Source organism: Penicillium samsonianum, assembly GCF_028829775.1.
Source record: "Penicillium samsonianum strain IBT 33392 chromosome Unknown utg000002l_segment0_segment0, whole genome shotgun sequence".
Lineage (NCBI taxonomy): Eukaryota > Fungi > Ascomycota > Eurotiomycetes > Eurotiales > Aspergillaceae > Penicillium > Penicillium samsonianum.
The window spans coordinates 4,226,877-4,244,706 of NW_026643260.1; the positions used below are offsets into that span (position 1 = coordinate 4,226,877).

General features: G+C 48.4%; 9 protein-coding genes across 9 annotated transcripts; 2 read left to right on the top strand and 7 right to left on the bottom strand.

The window, feature by feature from the left end:
* Positions 1-961: 961 nt before the first annotated feature.
* On the top strand, positions 962-2,915 carry fbx15 (F-box domain protein; the record flags this gene model as incomplete). Its single annotated transcript, XM_057276208.1, has 2 exons — positions 962-1,117; positions 1,170-2,915. 2 exons carry the CDS (start codon positions 962-964, stop codon positions 2,913-2,915), a joined length of 1,902 nt encoding a protein of 633 aa, XP_057140846.1.
* Positions 2,916-3,820: 905 nt separating this feature from the next.
* On the bottom strand, positions 3,821-5,305 carry N7471_003489 (DUF3712 domain-containing protein; the record flags this gene model as incomplete). The annotated part of the gene is made up of 3 exons (XM_057276209.1): positions 3,821-4,482; positions 4,534-4,958; positions 5,049-5,305. 3 exons carry the CDS (start codon positions 5,303-5,305, stop codon positions 3,821-3,823), a joined length of 1,344 nt encoding a protein of 447 aa, XP_057140847.1.
* A 442-nt stretch (positions 5,306-5,747) lies between these two features.
* N7471_003490 (oxygenase MpaB family protein) lies at positions 5,748-6,659 on the top strand (the record flags this gene model as incomplete). Its single annotated transcript, XM_057276210.1, has 1 exon — positions 5,748-6,659. The coding sequence occupies one exon, from the start codon at positions 5,748-5,750 to the stop codon at positions 6,657-6,659; it is 912 nt and encodes a 303-aa protein (XP_057140848.1).
* A 208-nt stretch (positions 6,660-6,867) lies between these two features.
* Positions 6,868-7,307, bottom strand: N7471_003491 (uncharacterized protein; the record flags this gene model as incomplete). Its single annotated transcript, XM_057276211.1, has 2 exons — positions 6,868-6,918; positions 6,984-7,307. The coding sequence occupies 2 exons, from the start codon at positions 7,305-7,307 to the stop codon at positions 6,868-6,870; spliced, it is 375 nt and encodes a 124-aa protein (XP_057140849.1).
* Positions 7,308-8,074: 767 nt separating this feature from the next.
* N7471_003492 (uncharacterized protein) lies at positions 8,075-8,682 on the bottom strand (the record flags this gene model as incomplete). Its single annotated transcript, XM_057276212.1, has 2 exons — positions 8,569-8,682; positions 8,075-8,513 (listed from the first exon to the last, which is right to left on the bottom strand). Exons 1-2 carry the CDS (start codon positions 8,679-8,681, stop codon positions 8,075-8,077), a joined length of 552 nt encoding a protein of 183 aa, XP_057140850.1. The 5' UTR covers position 8,682.
* Positions 8,683-9,260: 578 nt separating this feature from the next.
* On the bottom strand, positions 9,261-10,155 carry N7471_003493 (uncharacterized protein). Its single transcript, XM_057276213.1, has 2 exons — positions 9,871-10,155; positions 9,261-9,811 (listed from the first exon to the last, which is right to left on the bottom strand). The coding sequence occupies exons 1-2, from the start codon at positions 10,072-10,074 to the stop codon at positions 9,380-9,382; spliced, it is 636 nt and encodes a 211-aa protein (XP_057140851.1). The 5' UTR covers positions 10,075-10,155; the 3' UTR covers positions 9,261-9,379.
* A 412-nt stretch (positions 10,156-10,567) lies between these two features.
* On the bottom strand, positions 10,568-12,072 carry N7471_003494 (indoleamine 2,3-dioxygenase; the record flags this gene model as incomplete). Its single annotated transcript, XM_057276214.1, has 2 exons — positions 10,568-11,719; positions 11,782-12,072. The coding sequence occupies 2 exons, from the start codon at positions 12,070-12,072 to the stop codon at positions 10,568-10,570; spliced, it is 1,443 nt and encodes a 480-aa protein (XP_057140852.1).
* A 1,261-nt stretch (positions 12,073-13,333) lies between these two features.
* Positions 13,334-14,803, bottom strand: N7471_003495 (uncharacterized protein; the record flags this gene model as incomplete). Its single annotated transcript, XM_057276215.1, has 8 exons — positions 13,334-13,440; positions 13,488-13,562; positions 13,617-13,706; positions 13,758-13,855; positions 13,923-14,053; positions 14,130-14,261; positions 14,481-14,571; positions 14,622-14,803. The coding sequence occupies 8 exons, from the start codon at positions 14,801-14,803 to the stop codon at positions 13,334-13,336; spliced, it is 906 nt and encodes a 301-aa protein (XP_057140853.1).
* A 535-nt stretch (positions 14,804-15,338) lies between these two features.
* On the bottom strand, positions 15,339-17,367 carry N7471_003496 (IscS subfamily cysteine desulfurase). Its single transcript, XM_057276216.1, has 2 exons — positions 16,207-17,367; positions 15,339-15,983 (listed from the first exon to the last, which is right to left on the bottom strand). The coding sequence occupies exons 1-2, from the start codon at positions 17,305-17,307 to the stop codon at positions 15,561-15,563; spliced, it is 1,524 nt and encodes a 507-aa protein (XP_057140854.1). The 5' UTR covers positions 17,308-17,367; the 3' UTR covers positions 15,339-15,560.
* Positions 17,368-17,830: the final 463 nt, after the last annotated feature.

Consider the following 17,830-nt stretch of genomic DNA (forward strand, 5'->3'; position numbering starts at 1 on the left):
TCGGTCATCATGTGACTAGGCGCGTCACCTAATTATTTTTCAAGGACATTAGTCAAGAAAGTACGGAGTAATCTTACCTAGGTAGAAAGTAGTAAGAACTAGAGAACCAAGAATAGACCTGGGCAACCTGGCATGCATAAAAGTGCGTACGTGAGACTAGTTTTTTTTTTGCCTCTGAGGCGGTGGCTTGGAAGAGACAACTCAATGCGGCTCTGTACAATGACATAGACTGTTCTCATGATGTTTAATGGAGTAAAAGTTACAGTAAGCACTTATAAAAGTCCATATTGCTAGTACTCTTAGCATGAATTAATAGTAGATCTTTTTATTCACGCTATGTACCACCCCAGGGGCCACACATGCACCGAAGATCCGATAGGACCCAGGACTGGAAGGATCTTGGATAACCTGCGGACCCCACCTAATCCGTGTCACGAGAGAGATCGTGGACATGTGTTAGTCCTAATGGAGACGGATGAGCCGCATTGTTTCGGAGATGTTGGTAATCCGAAACAAAAAAACATTTAAGAGCCTCAGAAGCATCTGAGCCCCTGCCAATTGCGTGATTCATGATCTGGGGAGATCGGCTCTTACTTGCTTACTCGTAACAGAGCCCTGGGATACCTACCTAGGTAGGTGGTTTTTTCGAGGAAGGTTCCAAGGTTCCAATTGGGACATCAATCCATTTTCGGTCTAGTTGAGGCTCTTTTGGCTTTTGTACGAAGGGGGTTCCATGGTTTTCATGTGGAACTATTCCTCTTTGCGACATTTGGCACAGTCCACTTGAGCCTCACCTCCTCTTTCCTATCTTCTTCTTTCCAACATAAATCTCGTTCTTTCCTTATGAATTTTGAGATATGGATTTGGTTTTGTTTCTTTCCCGTGGCAGTTGCCCTTTTGTCTGAGACACTCCCTTGAGACCATTTGAATCAACAGACTATTTGGCCACTTTTTCATAGCCATGACGGCTGTACAGAGTCTGGAAACTCTCCCATTTGATGTATTTTACCAGATCGCGACCTCGCTGGACGACCGTGATTTTGTGAACCTCAGTCGCACCAGTCGTGCTCTCTATTCTCTATCGCAAAGCGAACAGATTGCCCGCAAAACCATCGAGGTAGGCCAAGTCAGCCCTTCGCTTGAATTACAAGGCTGATCCCAGTTCACAGAATGTTTTACGCCACAGCAAAGAAGGTCAGGCTGCCCTGGCGGCCCAGTCCGGTTTTCGCAAGGCCGTCGGGCACCGGCTTGCTATCCACGAGGCTGTCGCCACGGCAGATCCGTACTCAGTGGTCTGCGTAGGCTATGGGGCCGAATTTCTCTACAACCAGGGTTACTTATGTTACCGTTCTGACCATTGGATTCGTTTGCTGTACGTGCATGGTACTGCGTTCAGGGAGCGTGTAATGGACCTTCGCGATGCGATCCCTCGATTGCTGGAAACCGGTCCCATGGAGCCGGGTGTAGAAGATCGGGTTACGCTCTTGAGCTACAGCGATGATATTCTCGTGCTCCGAGTGGCCGAAGTAAACGCGACCGAGGACGCATTACTCGTGGTCAACATGGCGTGGCGGGAAACCCACCAGGGACGGAGACGTTTCCTACTCCATGAGGAAATCCCAGCATCCGCACCAATTTTTGTGCGACACAGCGGATCCTATCTTTGGTATGGCACATTTACCGCCGCCGATGGTTCGGATAGTGTGTGGTCTATCACTGGTGTGGATCTTCAATCATATAACTATATTAACTTCGAGCTCGAGCGAGTGGTCGATGGCGATCTTGGCCAAACACTGTGTTTTGAGATGCACGAGGAACATCTTTATGCAGTTTCGACGCAGGTCGCCGCAGATGACGATGAAGTACACTCCTCTTTCTACCATTGGTTTTGTCAAGCCCCTCGCGATGAAGACCGCAAATGGAGCGGTCGCTTGTGGCGCCGAGAGCATCAAGAAGGCCCCATCAATGAGATGTGGACTGATCTTTCAATTCGTAAGGATGAGAAGACTGGTCGGCCAGTCATACTTGAATGCCGCCGTGAGTGGCGTGATGGCAAGAGCGAAAACCACCGTACATACTACACACAGCGACTTCCCACCCCAGAAGAAGCTCTAGCGCCTCTTTCAGGAGGCACCATCGAAACTCCATCCTGGCTGTCTATGGATGATAACCTTGAGAGCGACTACCCCTACGATGAGCGACCTGCAAAGAGGTTGCGGCGGAATTACCATGCCGAGTACGAATCTGGCTCCACCAAGCGGCAGGAGTTCATCGCAGCTCGCACTAAACACAGGAGCTACCATCTCGGTGCATCCACCTTTGTCGACATTGTTAACGACCCTGCCGGTGATAATCTACGGTCTCGAGATCGGATCCGGTTGCGTACGGTGTCGCGCAAGCGCAAATGTCCCATTGACGAGGAAGGAATTGAGGGACCTCGCAACCGACTGTTCCAGCCCACTCAGGTGGACCAAGATGGCTGTCCTGTTGAAGGTTCCGAAGAACGATTCGAGTGTCGTGGCGTGCGTATGTGGCCTCCAGACGACGCCCCGCCTGCATTACAACAATTGCTATGTCCAGGACCGCGCACTGGATCTGTGAAAAGTACTGCAGACGAACGCTCCATCATCTATTCGATTGACGCCCCTGGTCTTCCCCCTAATCAACAAGCTCTTATCCTCATTAGCTTTGATCCTCATTTTCAAATTCCTATTACGACGCCTCTTCCCACTCCTACCTCTCCTGCAGATCACCAGGCTCCTGGGGAACTGTTTCCAAAGACACTGAAGCCACCACCTCCATATTTCCCTTCACCCAACTTGGTGGAAGAAGCACCGCCCTTCTACATGGGTGTCAAACGCGGGTACTATCTGCGTGGGATAAGGGATCGATTTTGGAAGGGGCTCGTTGCATAATTCAATCCAGACAGGGTCAGATACGATTAGCTGTCACAAGACGATAGGTCATTGCCAACAGTTAATGTTAATACAAAAACAAGTTAAAATTTAAATCAGTACAGAGTAAACTTAGTATACGAGGTCGTGCATGCTTCCATTTCAGCACTAAACAAGACAAAGTGTCGACTCGGGCATCCAGGAGGCCTCGGGCAGCAACCTCATTTCGGATTTACCATTGAATATTGCTGTTCAATTAAACACGACCATGTATGCATATGCTCCATTCTATCACAATTGCCGAAACTGGAAGCCCAACAGTCGTCTAATGTTGACATCTACAGAATGGACTCTGAATTTCCTTTCTTGATATTTAAATTCCTATCAATCAACTACCCAATTAAAAGATAGGAGCTGTTGGAACAGGTCATCTTGACAAAGATCAACCCATTTGGACATGAACCTGCTCTTTATCAAGTGCTTTTGTCAAGCTGACAATCCATTGAAGTGAAACAATATGCAAGCCTACAAACTATACAAGGACCAGACCTATTCATATCATCATATAATTGTTAATTTATGCATTATCATCTGCACCGACTCAAACCCGGACCGACAGGCAACCATGTATACAGAAAGTACACTAGCCCATGCACTGCCTCAGGAATGGAGTCGACAGGAAAAACAAGAACATTAAGACCTATCTTTATCCCTAAAGATAGAAAGACAGCAGCACATTCCCACAACGCCATCCAAAAAAAGAAAGACCACTGCCACAACCCAAAGGGGAATCAAGTATCGTCTAGGCATCAGCGAGCATCTCGCAATCATGTACACAGAACCCAGAACCCAGAGACCATTATCGACAAGAAAAGGAAACGTAAATGCAAAAAAAGAGAAATGCAAAGTGAAATGGGATCGGCATTTCACAGCTTCTTATACATCCCAGCCAGCGAGTTGATGATTAAGTCCCGTTTGACCGGGTTCGTGCCGCGGAACATGTCGCGCACTGCAATATTTGTCTTCATCTTGGATGCGAGCGAGGAGGTGTCGCTGTCACCATCGCCGCTCGTGAGGTTGCCTAGCAGCTTGCTCGTGCCGCCTGCTCCATTGAGAATGTCTTTGATGGTTTCATTGCCGCTGAGCAGGTTGTGAATAGTGTTCTTAACCAGGTCAGCGATTGGCACATTGGCCGTCAGCGTTAGCTGCTTCATCACATTGGTGTAGTATGGCACCAATGTGCCGTTCCAGGTGACGCTTCGGGTTACCGTGTCCAGGGCTAAATTGCCGGTTTTGAGAGCCTTTGCTTGCGACGCGAGTACCTCTCCGAGGTGCTCGATCATTGTGTGTATGTCGAGGATTCCAGTTAGAGGGAAGACATTGTCGCCGGGTTTGATGGTGACGTCTTTGATGGTGGCGTTTCCAATGACGAGGTCGCCGCTCTTCACATCGAGGACGAGTGTGCCAATGTCGAGAGTCAACACAGACGGGTTGGGGAGAGAGACATTCCCGATTAGGTTGGTACCGTCTTCGCGGGCTGGAGTGAGTCCACTGTCGGAGATGCTGAATCTCTTGAATTGGTCCAGCACTGGAATGAAGTTAGCTTCACTTCTAGGATGATTTGTTTTCTTCGACTTACCTGGCGACATGATATCCTTGTCCATGGTGACCTTGGACTTGAGCACACCCAAGTACGAATTGGTTACACCTCTGACCGACAGCGGAGTCTCCTTCTCGAACACGACATTGTGCACATACTCTTCCCAGGTGGTCAAGTTGGTCAGAGGCGTCTCGACCTTGGTCACGCCTAGGGTGGAATTGCCCTTGATGACTTTGCCGTCGATTTTAGCCTGGCCCCATGAATTCTCTACGCCGGTGTCGCGCACGAACAGATCTAATGTGATCGGTTCAATGCGTACTGGCAGTGCAATTTTGAGGTCCAATGCCGACAGCAGCGTCAATTGAATCTTGTCCGGTCGGGGGTTTAGGACCGAGGCATTGACCAATACTAGATTGGACTTGTTGACAACCATCTGTGAGATGGCTGGAATAGCAACCAGGAAGCTAGAATTGCAATTAGAATTTGTTCACAGTTCATGGTTCGTAGTTCTCAAGCATTGCAACTCAAGAGCACAGTTGAGACATGCAACTCACAAGACAGGCAGGAAAATCGCCAAGAAGATGATAGTCACCAAAAGATGCAGACACCAGAATCGCTTCCAATGGCGCTGGAACTTCTCAGTGCGCTTCAATTTCCTCGTCTCCAATGAAAGACCCCCGGCCGATTCGACATGTGCGAGCTGGGCGCCTTCATCATCACCCTTGGATATCAATGGGCCACGATGAATACCCAGAGTGTATCTGGCATTATCTGAAGTCAGATATGCTGGTGTATCTGTGTTTTTGCCCATGATCGCAACAATTTCGACGTGACCTTTAGAAGGGGGGGGAGGATTCCGCGTATATGTATTTTAGCGCACAAGCACCCCCGGACTTCTTCTCCTCTCCATACACCGAAGCGGGACCCCGTGGGTAAGGAAAAACCCAAAAAAATAGACAAAAAGGAATAAAGCGGGTTCCTCGTCGGAGGAGGATTGCTCTCTTTGGCGAATGACGCAGAAGAGGGGAGGGATCAGCGCTTCAGGAGATGGCGATCTGCTGCCAGCCGCGGCTTATTCCCAAGAAAGGCGACACTATTCACATGGGCCGAGATGATCAACACTCTTAGGCCTTGGGGGGTTTTTCGGGGTTCTGCGGGGGATTTCTGGGGAAGATTGAAAGATTCTGATATTAATGGGATCTTATATACTCATTGACTTCACAACTATTGACAAATTCCAGATGTCTCTACCCATGTCTTTCCCTTCACCCCCTGTTTCCCCAGTGGACGAAAAGTCCCAAGACATTCCAAGTGGCTCCGATGCGACCGCAAGCAATGTCACCAACGTCCCAGGTCGTCTCCATGCCCTGGAACAACTAGAGGTCCTCCCCAAAATGCTCCAGGAGGGCATTCTCTTCGCAGGATCTGGTGCGACGCTGCTACTGCAAGCTGCCATGCCCGGAATCCGCAATGCAGGCGCCAACCACGGCGGCCACAAGGAGCTAGCCACTGAGCTCCTCGACGCTCTCCAGGCCAATATCAGCTACATCTCCTGTTTGGTCTTCGGTACCCGCGACGAGCGCAAGGTCCTCATCGATCTCTTGCAGGATGGCAACCCGCCCCTGCTGGGCGGCGGTCGCTCGAATCGTTTTGCTGAGCATCCGCCGCTGCAGTTGTGGATGGCGGCGACGGTGTACGCGACCGCGACGGATTTCTACCAGCGTGTGTATGGCCGTGTGGACTATGCCAGTGCCCAGCGCGCATACAGCGAGTATGCCTTGCTCATGAACTGCCTGGGTCTCCCCTCCGGTACCTGGCCGGAATCCCGCCCAGCATTCTGGTCTTACTGGGATGATCAGGTCAATCAGTTGACAGTCTCGTCGGATGCAGCTCAGTTTGCAAAGGACCTTCGTGAGAGTAACGATATGCCCCGCTGGGTGCAGTCTTTGAAGCCTTTCTTGCGTGTGACTACGATTGAGATGCTGCCCCCGAGTCTGCGTGACGCCTACGGTCTGCGCTCGACGGTTACCACTCGGGCCCTTTATCGCACCTGGATGGGCTTCTCGGTCGCTCTTTATCCGGCGATGCCTGACAAATGGCGGGCATACCCTTTGAAGTTCTACCAGGATCGGCTCAAGGAGAAGATGGGTGGGAAGGAGGTTTAAGAATGATTCTGTGGTTTGAGCCCTAATATTTTTTTCTGTATATACCCGCTCGTTTTATGAGAGACATGATAGTTGATTATTCTGTATATTTTGAAAGTTTCATTGAATTTCCGTGTACATACACATACTCCTTCGAGGAATGCTTTAAATTGTGCAATAAAACAAGATAACTAAAGTAATTGTCATGATTCGTTCCTTTTATCAGTCCTCACAGTGATCCTAGCACACCCCCAAGAAGCTTAGAAATATCCTCGACCAGCTATAGTGCGTTAGTATATGAGTGCAAAAAAAAACCCCCCCAAAAGCAGCAAAAGCAGTACATACCGGTGTGGCATCCTCAATGAGGGTAGTTGTGTTAGCGACAAAGCTCTTAGTCAACAAGGTGTGGGCATTCGTCAAGATATCTTGCAAGATATCGATATTATCGGCGGCGAGCAACTTAGCCGCACCGTCGAGGATGGTATCCAGCTTGTTGATGTTGTCGGTGCTCAAGAGACCCTGAACGCCACTCAGAAGCGCGGGCAGATCGTCCAGTAGACCAGCACTAGCAACCGGGGCTGGCGCAGCGACAGGGTTGGGACGAGCCTCTGGGGCAGCTAGAGCCAAAGGGGCCAAGGCCAAAGGGAACAGAATCCGAGAGAAACGCATTATGTTGTTATATTGATGAGGTGAAGAATGGGCAAAGAAGGAGAGAGCAAAAACATCCAGTTTCTTATAAGCAAGCTGATCTGTTTTCCCTAGACTATACAAACGACTAGTCTCATTAGTCCCATTTTTAACGTAAAACGAAATTGTCCGAGGCCGTTACTAGACCGAATGGACACGATCTCGATGAGGCCGAGGGATAAGCAATGCCATGTGAGAGAGATAGATGAAGTTGGAAGCCAATGGGGCGAATGAGAGAAGAAGAGACTCAAATACGAGAATTCCCCCGCAGGTCTCTTCCCCCCGTTTTCCCCTCGTCCGCCCCCAGAATGTCGCCTTTTTAGTGGAAGATCGTCGGCTTGATCCTCTTTTTTTTCGTATTTTATCGTATTCTTTCAGGTTAATGCCTGCTCTGGCCAGATCCACTTCGGAGGAGAGGTTCGGTTTAGTAGTGATCAACAAAATCTGTCTACCATTGTCTATCCTGTAGATCCAAAGGACCATGCATAGACCTTGTACTCCGTACTATGATGCGATTTACATACTTCTATATTAAATTTAATCTATAAGAAGAGGAACAGCATGTGCTTCATGTAACCGTCTTGCCTGAGCTCCACCATACGTACATTGTATAGAAAGATAAGGGCAAAGAGGAAATAGTATTCGAATTCATATGGATAATTGAAACAGTCTTTTGGATTTCGGAAAACGTATCTCATCATAGTCATATCTACTCCGTACAAAGTACGCGATTCATGTGGATTCTTCCATCACAGAGCTAGTGCTAGTCCAAGCACTCCCAGCGCCCCCAACGCTGACACGGTGAGCCCCGTGGGCTGTGCAGCCGCACCTTTAGAGGTCGAGCTTTCCGGTCCTCCAGAATTGGAATCGGTCGCAGTCGCTGTCGCTGCAGTCCCTGTATTTGCTGCCGTGTTGGTTTCCGACGTTGTGGCCGTCAATGCCCCCCCGGAAATCTGCGACTTGACCACCGACATGTAGTTTTTCACATCCGACGGGAGAGCGCTGTACCAGGCCGGGGTAGTGCCAGCCTTGAATTGGCTGGCGAGGGAGCTGCGCTCCGCTGGGTTGATGAGTTCCCAGATGACAGATACGGGCACAACCGAGAGGATCTCCGGGATGAGAGACTTTGGCGGCGGCGAGATGTTGGCAAAGTTCGCGGTGGATGTTTGGTTGGCCATCAGATTCTCACTGTGAAAGTGTTAGTTTGTTCGAAAAAATTAATTTAGAAAAAAGAGTCAAATACAGTGCGCTCGAGATTGCACCAAGGTTGATGCCATTGTCTGTAGTATCTCGTCGGTGATGGTGTTGAGCACCCCAGGCCGTTGCGGCAAAGAGTAAAGCTGGCGTGAATCTCATTCTGTCAAAAGTGTAGAGAAGAAAAGAGAGGGAAAAAAAGGTATACAGTCTACTCACATAGGGCAGAGTCTAGAGTATATCAAATGCTTACTCGGCTTGGCCTGCCGATCTATCGGAAGAATCTCTCTGCATTAGTCTCAAGTGACATGCAATATACAATTAGTCGCTAAATTACCTGCTAAATTAATTTCTAAACTTCCAAGATTCTAGATATTTTCCCCCGTTGATCAACCTCGGGCTCCCCGGGATCAGATGCCAATCTATCAGATCCTCGGGAAATTTATTCCTTTGCGGGGAAAGTAGTAGATGTCGATGTAGCATTGCATAGAGAAATAGAGAAATAGAGAAACTCGATGGATCTGCTGTAGATCCATGTGAATTTTATATGTGTATCGAGAGCTGTGCCATAATTTCTACCATAGGCAAGATATGATATGATCATCAAACTGTCTCTAAAAAAAAAAAAGAAAGAGGACGAGTCCTAAAATGCTAGGTATTATAGGTTGTGGTGGCTTCGGCTTCTGCACTTTCACCACTTGACTCAACTACATCTATATTGTACACTGTTACAAGCCGAAGTAAAATAAAACGTGGCATCAATTTGGATATCATAGCAGGGCCATCGTAAAAATCGTGATAGTAAAACAAGTGTGACTAAGAAAGAAAACCAGACTCATGAGGTCATCTCCAAGTCAAGCTTAAGCCCCACCCTTCTTAGCCATATCGACCTCAGCACCGCGCTGGCGGACCTTGCCCTCATCATGGATATCACGGTACTTCTCCTCCTCGGAGCGGTTACCAGTGACGGCGGCACCAATGGATCCAAGAGTACCCTGAGCGCGGTTTTGAATGCCCTCACCCCAGTCCTTCAGCTGGCCCTTGGCCTCTTGTTCCTTGCCAGCGGCGTTCTGCTCGGCTCCGGTGCGTCGCAGGTTCTCGTTTCCGATAATGTTGCCAACCGACTCCTTGGCAGAGCCAACGGTCTGGTCCCAGGATCCCGTGTCACGCTTGGGGTCGTCTTTGGCAACGGCTCCAGTGTTCGGGTCGGCGGTGAAGGGGCCCAACTTGGCGGTTGTGTGGGAGGCTTCCTTTTTGGCTTCGCCTTCCTCGTGCTTGAGTTCGCCCTTGGCCTGAGATGGGTTAGTTTTTTTTTTTTGGTATGGTGTTGGGGATTAGAATGGATGCTTACCTGAGTGGAAGAATCGCCAGTCACAGTGCCCATGGCACGCTGAGCAAGACCAGTGGCTTGGTCGATGTACGACTGACCAGTCGAGGCGTTGCCGGTATTGTCAGACATGATGATTGAATAGTAGATGGTAGTAGTATGTAGTGAAGAGATGAGAGACGGTTGAAGAATGAATTGGTTGATGAAGTAGTGAAGAATGAGAGTCATGGAAGGAAGAAACTTTCCTTATATACAGAAGCCATGTTATCCAAGCCACATGTTCTAGGACATTCTCCAATCTGATCTTCCAAGATTGAAGTTCTACAAAACAACATTGTCATGATGAACTACGTCATATGATGTCATGGTCATATCACGTGAATACTGTATCAGGTCCATGCGGGGTGAATGACGATGTTTTGTTCAGCCCCAAGAGAAGGATAAGCGTCATATCAAAAGCCAGGATTTTTCTAGGTGGGTTTGGAAGTTTCTACAATATTGTATACAAGTCCATGAGCATAATATCCACACAAAGAGAGATCCTTTGATCTGCCCAAACATCCACATAGGTGGAATGTATTTCATAGAGCATGCTAATAACCCATAAGTTCATGCAAGTTCCCAAACACCAAGTCGCCGCGTACGGCGTACATAAATCCCACATGCAATGCCACGCTCGAAGAAAGACTAAAGCCAAAAACAAAAACCATTTGTACCAAGACTACCAATGACAAATTCCACCCTCGTTTTCCTCAGCTGTCCATGTGCCACAGAGACCGACAACCTCAAGATGACCATCTGGTTGCTCGCCAACCTTGCTCAGCGAAGCAAAGTTCTTGTCTGCAGGGCCATTGCTCAGCAACCGTCGTGCCCAGGCATCAATAGCAGGCTCTCCGGTTTCATCTCGAGCTTGCTTGAGGAACGGAATGAGTGCCGTGCCACCGGTACCGCGCAGCTTCTTTTTGTCGGTCGGAGCCGCGGTTGCAAGGTTCGTCGCTGTTGGGAGGCTTGGGTTGGCAGATTGAGAAGGTTGACGTGCACTGCGGGACTGCAGAATAATATAGCGTGATACCATGGTAATATGTTTGTCCCGTAGAACACGCAGCATGGCTAGGCATGCATCGTAGGCAATGCACAGCGCTGAGTCTCCGCGTCGCGCCTCGACGAAGGTGCGGATGTTTGCTACCGAGTCAATATGCTCCAGGAATCGCCGGTGGGGGCCAGGCATGTAGGAGCGCATGTCATGGATGAAGCTATTTCGTGATTTGATGCTGTCTTCGGTGCTTTTCTCACTGTCGTTGCGGCTTGTACCGGTTGGTCGGTGTTCCACTCCGAGGACAATGTCGAAGAATTGGATGAGTGAGCTTTGGGCATTGCTTCCCCCTCCATACTGCCGGTACTCGGGATTTTGGCCATCGTCGTATAGCAGCCCATTTGGCAACCCGGCTTCACACATGTTTTTACTTCCAGCTAGGTAAGGGCGTATGCGGTTGTAGAAGACATATGGATCGCAATTCTCATACATCCTCTGCAGCAATGTGTTGGTCTCATCGATGGTCTCCGCTAGTCGCTGTAGGCACTCGGTTACAATCTGGCTGTTTCCTGTGCGGGCCGCCATGATGGCCCTCAGCATCACGGGGATAGAAGGGGCCCCACGTGCTTCTATGGCGACTGAAACTAGGTAGAACCATTGTTCATCTAGAGATCCAGTGAAGGTTTGTAGGCAAGCTAGGTTATCCAGGTTGGTGGCTGGCTCGTCGGAGAAGATCGGCTTGTAATTCCAAAGGCAGACTCCAGCATAGGTTGCAACGGGGGGTAATTCGAGTCGTTCACAGACTTCGAATAAGGGCACTGTAAGTTGAGGTGGAATCCTCTTTTGGAAGGAATTAGTACATCTACTTCTTTTTTTTTTTAACCAATAGGATGGGCCGGTACCTCTGTGGGCGAATTGCCACCCCAGACATAACCATGCAGTATGAATACCAGTATGACATATGCGCGACGCCACTCAGCCTCTGTCTGTAGGCGTGTGACAGAGAGTATAGGGAGATAATCCACGGTCGACTGCAAACGTTTGCTCAATATCAATGGCTGGAGATTCCCAATAATCATCTCCCATTCGGCGTAGTAAGGATCGGGGAGAACCTCCAGGGGAAGTTCTGGGGAGAGGAAACCATAGTCGGAAGTGATTCCAAACTCGGCAGGATTTGGCACCGGAGGCAACATAGTCCCGCTAGTTGCCACAGGGAAGATTCAGGGATTCAGGGATTCGAAATGAACGAATAAAAACAAATGCTCGAAATGAATAAAAGTGATGAGAAGTTGAGAAGTTGGAAACAAGCAAAGGAAGGATTATATGGATTATACCAGAAAGACCAGGGACCAGAGATCAGAGAGACCAGGAACAATCCGGATCCAAAGTATTGCCTTAAATTTTGCGGATGATGACGGAAGAGGATGGAATAATGGGAATAATGGGAATAATAGGAATACTAGGATTGATAGGAATTCTGAATTATATTATAGACCAAATAAATGACAAGACTCTATGGTTAAATAAGTCAGAGTTTTCTCTCAAGAGTCCGGAGTTAGAAAGCACGTAATTTCACCGGGGATCCCTGGAAGGTAAGTTCAAGGGACATTTCTAATCAACGGAAACAGTTAATAAGACCTCGGGATAATCGAGGTGACATGATGATAATAGAGTTGGTAACCTCCGACATAGGAAGGGGGGAAAGTGATGTTTTTTAGAGGACCTCGGGGTAGTTTTAGAGGAGTCAACCAAGTAGATTAGGTAGATCAGGTAAGAGGGGCCTGGTACATTTTATATGGCTATACAATCAAATGATAGTACGCCAAGAAGGACTGGGTGCATCCGCGAGACCCAAGTGGGGTAGAAATTAAGCGAAGAAGAAATTGAGTGCGAGACAAAGGGGCCTAAACCGAGAAAGACACGGGTGAACAGGCAATTTGAGGCATTTTCAGGCATTCTCGGGCATTTTCGCATTTTCGCTTATTTTGGCTTCAAATTCGCTTCACTCAGGATCGTCAACCTTTGATCTGGGGATGCATAGCCGGAATTTATATTGAACGTCATGCTTACTTTTACTTTTACATTCTACATTCTACATTCTACTTTTGTTTTTATTTTTCCTTTTCTTTTCCTTTCTTCCTTGCTATACACAAATATTCACAAATATTCACAAACGTGCATGCCTGATACGTAAGGCATCCTGCTTAATAATTTTTAGCAATTCCCGAGGCCCGAGGTATACGTCCGAGGTATACATCCAGGGATACATCCATGGATACATAGTATAACCCTCAAAAGGAACATTCATATAACTACATTCTAAAAAGAAAATTGATACCTGTGTCACCTACCTACATATGCATGCAAAGTTCGGTAAATAATCATGGAACACATTTCAAATGAGTCTGGAAACACCTAGCTGTATTATTGTAGCACAATATAGCTACGCCAAGCTCATAGCTCAGATCGAGCGGGGACTCCACAAGACCTATCCCACGAACTGGAAGAAGTAAATATCGCCTGGACCGTGTTATTCAGGGCGAGGTTGATCATGGTTGGCTCTGTCTTATGATCAGCCTCAGAAAACAAATAAGGAGAGGAGATCTACCATCAAAACTGAACTGTGGCCATCCATAGTTGCTCAGTCCCGTACGAGGGTCCTTGGCAAATGCAACCCAAGCTCCTAGGGAATTGGTCAATCTAGACAATGTCTGGCATTCATCTTGGAAGGGATTACCTTGTATGTATTGGCTGACTTCAACTTCCCTGGCGGACGGAGGGATCGTCATGGATATATCATAGTTTCCAAAAGCAAGAGGTGTCTCACCTATCATGCTGTTAAATCAAATGAGCAAGGAAAGGGCTTGTTACTTCTTACCCCCGTGGTATGCTCCAAGCCAAGGAGTTGGGCTGAGATTGGTAAAATTCCCATGGTACAGATACCTCCAAGTGGGCACATGGTGACTCACTCGAATCCTACATGAATATTAGACGGATACATCTAGTTGTACCAGTCAAAACTGAGGATCCCATGCGCTCTTACCTCACAGATTCCCGGAGGGGACAGTTATAAAACCTTTGACCAAGCGCGTAGACCGCTGTCTCATCAACTGATGTTTGACTTAACGGCACAAAAGCTGTAACTTCACACTCATTCATCCCCGCCAATGTTGGCTAGGAGTTCCAAACATGGTTAACCCAGGAAGATATATATAAATAAAAAAAAGATCATGGACTGTCAAGTACATACCAATTGTGCTCCTACGCCGCATCCAAGGGCAGTAGACAATTCATTCCAATTTTGATGATCAGGGGCCGTAACCAGTAATGGAGCGGTGCCGGAGTGAAGACCAAGTGCGCTGACGAGAGGATTGTCTGGGTACTTATCAGAGGTTAGTCATGCGGGAATAGTTGACAAGTACCAATATAAAAACAAGATGCTCACTGCGTATGAATGGATATCAACTGAAGCAGCCCCGGCAGATTGACCAAACAGAAGAATCCTATCTGGATCCCCACCAAACCTGGCTATATTTCTATGAACCCACTTGATTGCCAATCGCTAAATATGTGGTTAGTTCATTCATACTATCAACCATACACTTTCATCTACCTGGTCCAGGAGCCCGAGGTTTTGCTTGGAAGGGTCGATGCCCGGCGCATTCGGAAATCCAAAAACATTGAGTCGATAACTAACCCAGGGTTTAGCGATTTTAATGGACAAAACTCAGCATCTCCTTACTTGAAGGTAACAACAATCAGATCGTCGTGATTCTGTACCAAATTCGTGCCATCATAGCTAGCAACCGAACTACCTCCTGTGCCATAGCTTCCTCCATGAATGAACATCATAACTGCTGCTTTGCGAAGTCCCCGCCTGACAGAAGGTGCCCAGATATTCAGATACAGACAGTCTTCAGACATGTCGCCAGAGTTCCATATCTTATATGGAAGAATACTGTAAATAGACTCATTGGAGTACGTATGCACTTGTGTACAGGGACTTCTGAAGGAAGATGCATTGATAGGCCATAGAGATAGTGATTTGGGGCGTGGTGGTGCCCATCGCAGTTGTTGAACCGGGGGCTCGGCATATGGAATTCCAAGAAACGCCCGTACTGTGTGTGCAGAATTGTTATATATCCCGTTCAAAAAGCCGGAAGAAGTCACGACTAGGAGCTCAGGAAATAGGTGCTCAGCTAGAGCGGCCACATTACTCCCAAATGCGCAAAGGATGAGAAATATATGCATCGTGTGTGTAGCTCTTTTCTGTCCAAATTGTGTCTTTTTCTCACGACCAACGCCATCTTAAAAAGGACCTTTAAGATCGAAATCAAGTGCAACCCGTGAATTGACTCTCGGTGGATAAATGATTTAACTTCTTTGCCAAAGAGTAGAGGCGCCTTCAGATTATGGGGTTTGGGGCCGAGGGAAATAATTCGAAGCTAATTAGACGTTGTTTTGGCTTAGGGGTTAATCACATGAGGCTATATATCTGCTCAAATGTTCTTGATGACATTGAAGGCAATGCAGATGACGTACAAGGCATCGGGGGTACTTAAAGAGGAAGGTAGAGAGTAGTTTAATTGCGAGGTGATTATTCTCAGTCTGTACAAATCCGATGTTGTTACACTTCAACGCCGTCCCTAATGGGCTTTTTCTCAAATCAAAATTAATATGATCAGTGCTGGCTCCATTCGATCGTGTTCAGATCAACTCCCTCCTGCACCAACTCCCAAAGCGGGCTCAGTTCACGCAAGAAAGACACACGAGCCTGGACAGCCTTGAGAACGTAGTCGATCTCCTCGTCCGAGGTGAATCGACCGATACCGAAACGGATACTGCTGTGGGCACTCTCGTCGCTGCTGCCCAAAGCGCGCAGCACGTAGCTAGGTTCCAGAGAGGCGGAGGTACAGGCACTGCCCGATGACAGCGCAATGTCGTTCAGCGCCATCAGTAGTGACTCACCCTCGACGTAGGCGAATGAGATGTTCACGCAGCCAGGGTAGTGGTGCTCGGGGTCACCGTTGAGTGTGGTGTGTTCCATGGCAAGGAGGCCCTCGCTCAGGCGCTTCGACAGGCGATCAATGTGCTTGGTGTCATACTGTTCGATCAGTCAGTTAGCATTCCGTATTTCGAAGACGGGGAAATATTCAAGTTCATCTGTCTGCCAACTCATTATGCCTGCAGTTGAAATCATTGGAGCTGAGTACCATGTCCAAAGAACACGTATAACCCAAGGATCTCCAATAGATGTTTATTGCAGTGCATAATAATCGTTGGTAATAATGGAAACGGGAAATAGAAAAATGGGGGGGAAATCTTACCTCCATATCTTGGGCGGCAATTCGGCAAGCCTCGCCAAAGCCCACTGCCAGATGAGGGGCCAAGGTACCACTACGTAGACCTCTTTCCTGTCCACCACCAGTGATGAGTGGATCGAGACGGACACGCGGGCGACGACGCACAAAGCAGGCACCAACACCCTTGGGACCGTAAATCTTGTGGCTGGAAATCGACATCAAATCGATGTTCAGCTTGTTGACATCCAACGGGATCTTTCCAACGGCCTGCGCACCGTCGGTGTGGAAGAACACCTTCTTGGACCGGCAGAGACGGCCAATCTCCTCCATCGGCTGGATCACACCGATCTCATTGTTGACAGCCATGACACTGACAATGCAAGTCTCGGGGCGCATGGCCGCCTCAAGATCCGACATACGGATCAAACCGTTGCTCTGAACTGGCAGGTAAGTCACCTCGAAACCTTCATCCTGCAAGTGTCGGCAGCTGTCGAGCACACACTTGTGTTCAGTTTGGGTAGTGATGATGTGATTCTTCTTTCCCGAGCGACCAAAGAACCGCGCTACACCCTTCAAACTCATATTGTTGCTCTCCGTCGCACCACTTGTGAAAATGATCTCCTTGGGGTCGGCCCCGATCAGTTTGGCGATATGCTCGCGAGCCTCCTCGACTCCCTTCTCCGACTCCCAACCGTAGGCGTGTGTGCGCGAGTGCGGGTTACCGTAGATACCGGTGAGGTAAGGAAGCATGGCATCCAGAACCCGGGGGTCCAGAGGTGTGGTGGCTTGCATATCGAGGTAGATGGGGCGGGTGCCCTGGTCCATAACGGTGGCTTGCTTCAGAATGCCGGCCGAGGGGCTCATCGCGGCGTCACCGGAGGTTCCCGAACCAGGCAGCTTGACATTCTGGGGCGCCATATGGGACTGATTCATGAATGATTTTTGTTCCTCTTTGATGGCAGTCTCGATGTTGACCTGGGCTTGGCCAACTTTTGTCTCGGAGACATAAGACCGAGCACCGCGCAGTCCGGTGGCGAGAACTCGAGGAGCTCGGGAACCATAAGTTGAAAGGCGCCTGGAGAAGGCAGAGGCCTGTCTCCAAGCAGTAGGAACAGCACTTGTCATTATGAAGATGATGTGTGCCGATATCCTTGTAAGTGGGATGAAGAAGGAAACACAACCCCGACTTTTTGTTATCACCGGCATCTCCTCTCAATGACTAAAGATCTCGGGGAATTTCTAAATTGGGTTTATCCGAGATGCCTGAGGCAACACGGAGCTATGAGCTTTCCCCTTTCAGCTTCCCAGGACTATATCATACCCCATCATATTATCTTCATTTCTCTATTTTATAACAATTGTGATGATTCCAATTTGATTATTTTGAAAGTCCTCTTTCTCCCGACTTATGGCATTCACCCGTTCTAATTGCCAAGTCACTCCCCGCACGTCCCAAAGGAATGATGGCCCAATGATGACGATCGGACTGGGGTCCTTTAATTTGATGGTTCTTGGGATTCTCTCGGGTAAGGCTGCCGGGAAAAGAGAAAGAGCCCTGGAGATCGATGTGGGTAACCATTCGAGGTCTTTAGGGTTATTATAATAGTATAATAGGCAACTATGTATGCCATGGGACTCTATGGAGCAT

Bases quoted from the DNA above. Each gene is read 5' to 3' on its own strand.
- N7471_003496 (XM_057276216.1), bottom strand. From the start codon at position 17,307: ATGACAAGTGCTGTTCCTACTGCTTGGAGACAGGCCTCTGCCTTCTCC. The intron at 15,984-16,206 runs GTAAGATTTCCC...CTGATCGAACAG, and splicing joins TTGCCGCCCAAGATATGGAG to TATGACACCAAGCACATTGA.
- N7471_003493 (XM_057276213.1), bottom strand. From the start codon at position 10,074: ATGACTCTCATTCTTCACTACTTCATCAACCAATTCATTCTTCAACCG. The intron at 9,812-9,870 runs GTAAGCATCCAT...AACCCATCTCAG, and splicing joins CTGGCGATTCTTCCACTCAG to GCCAAGGGCGAACTCAAGCA.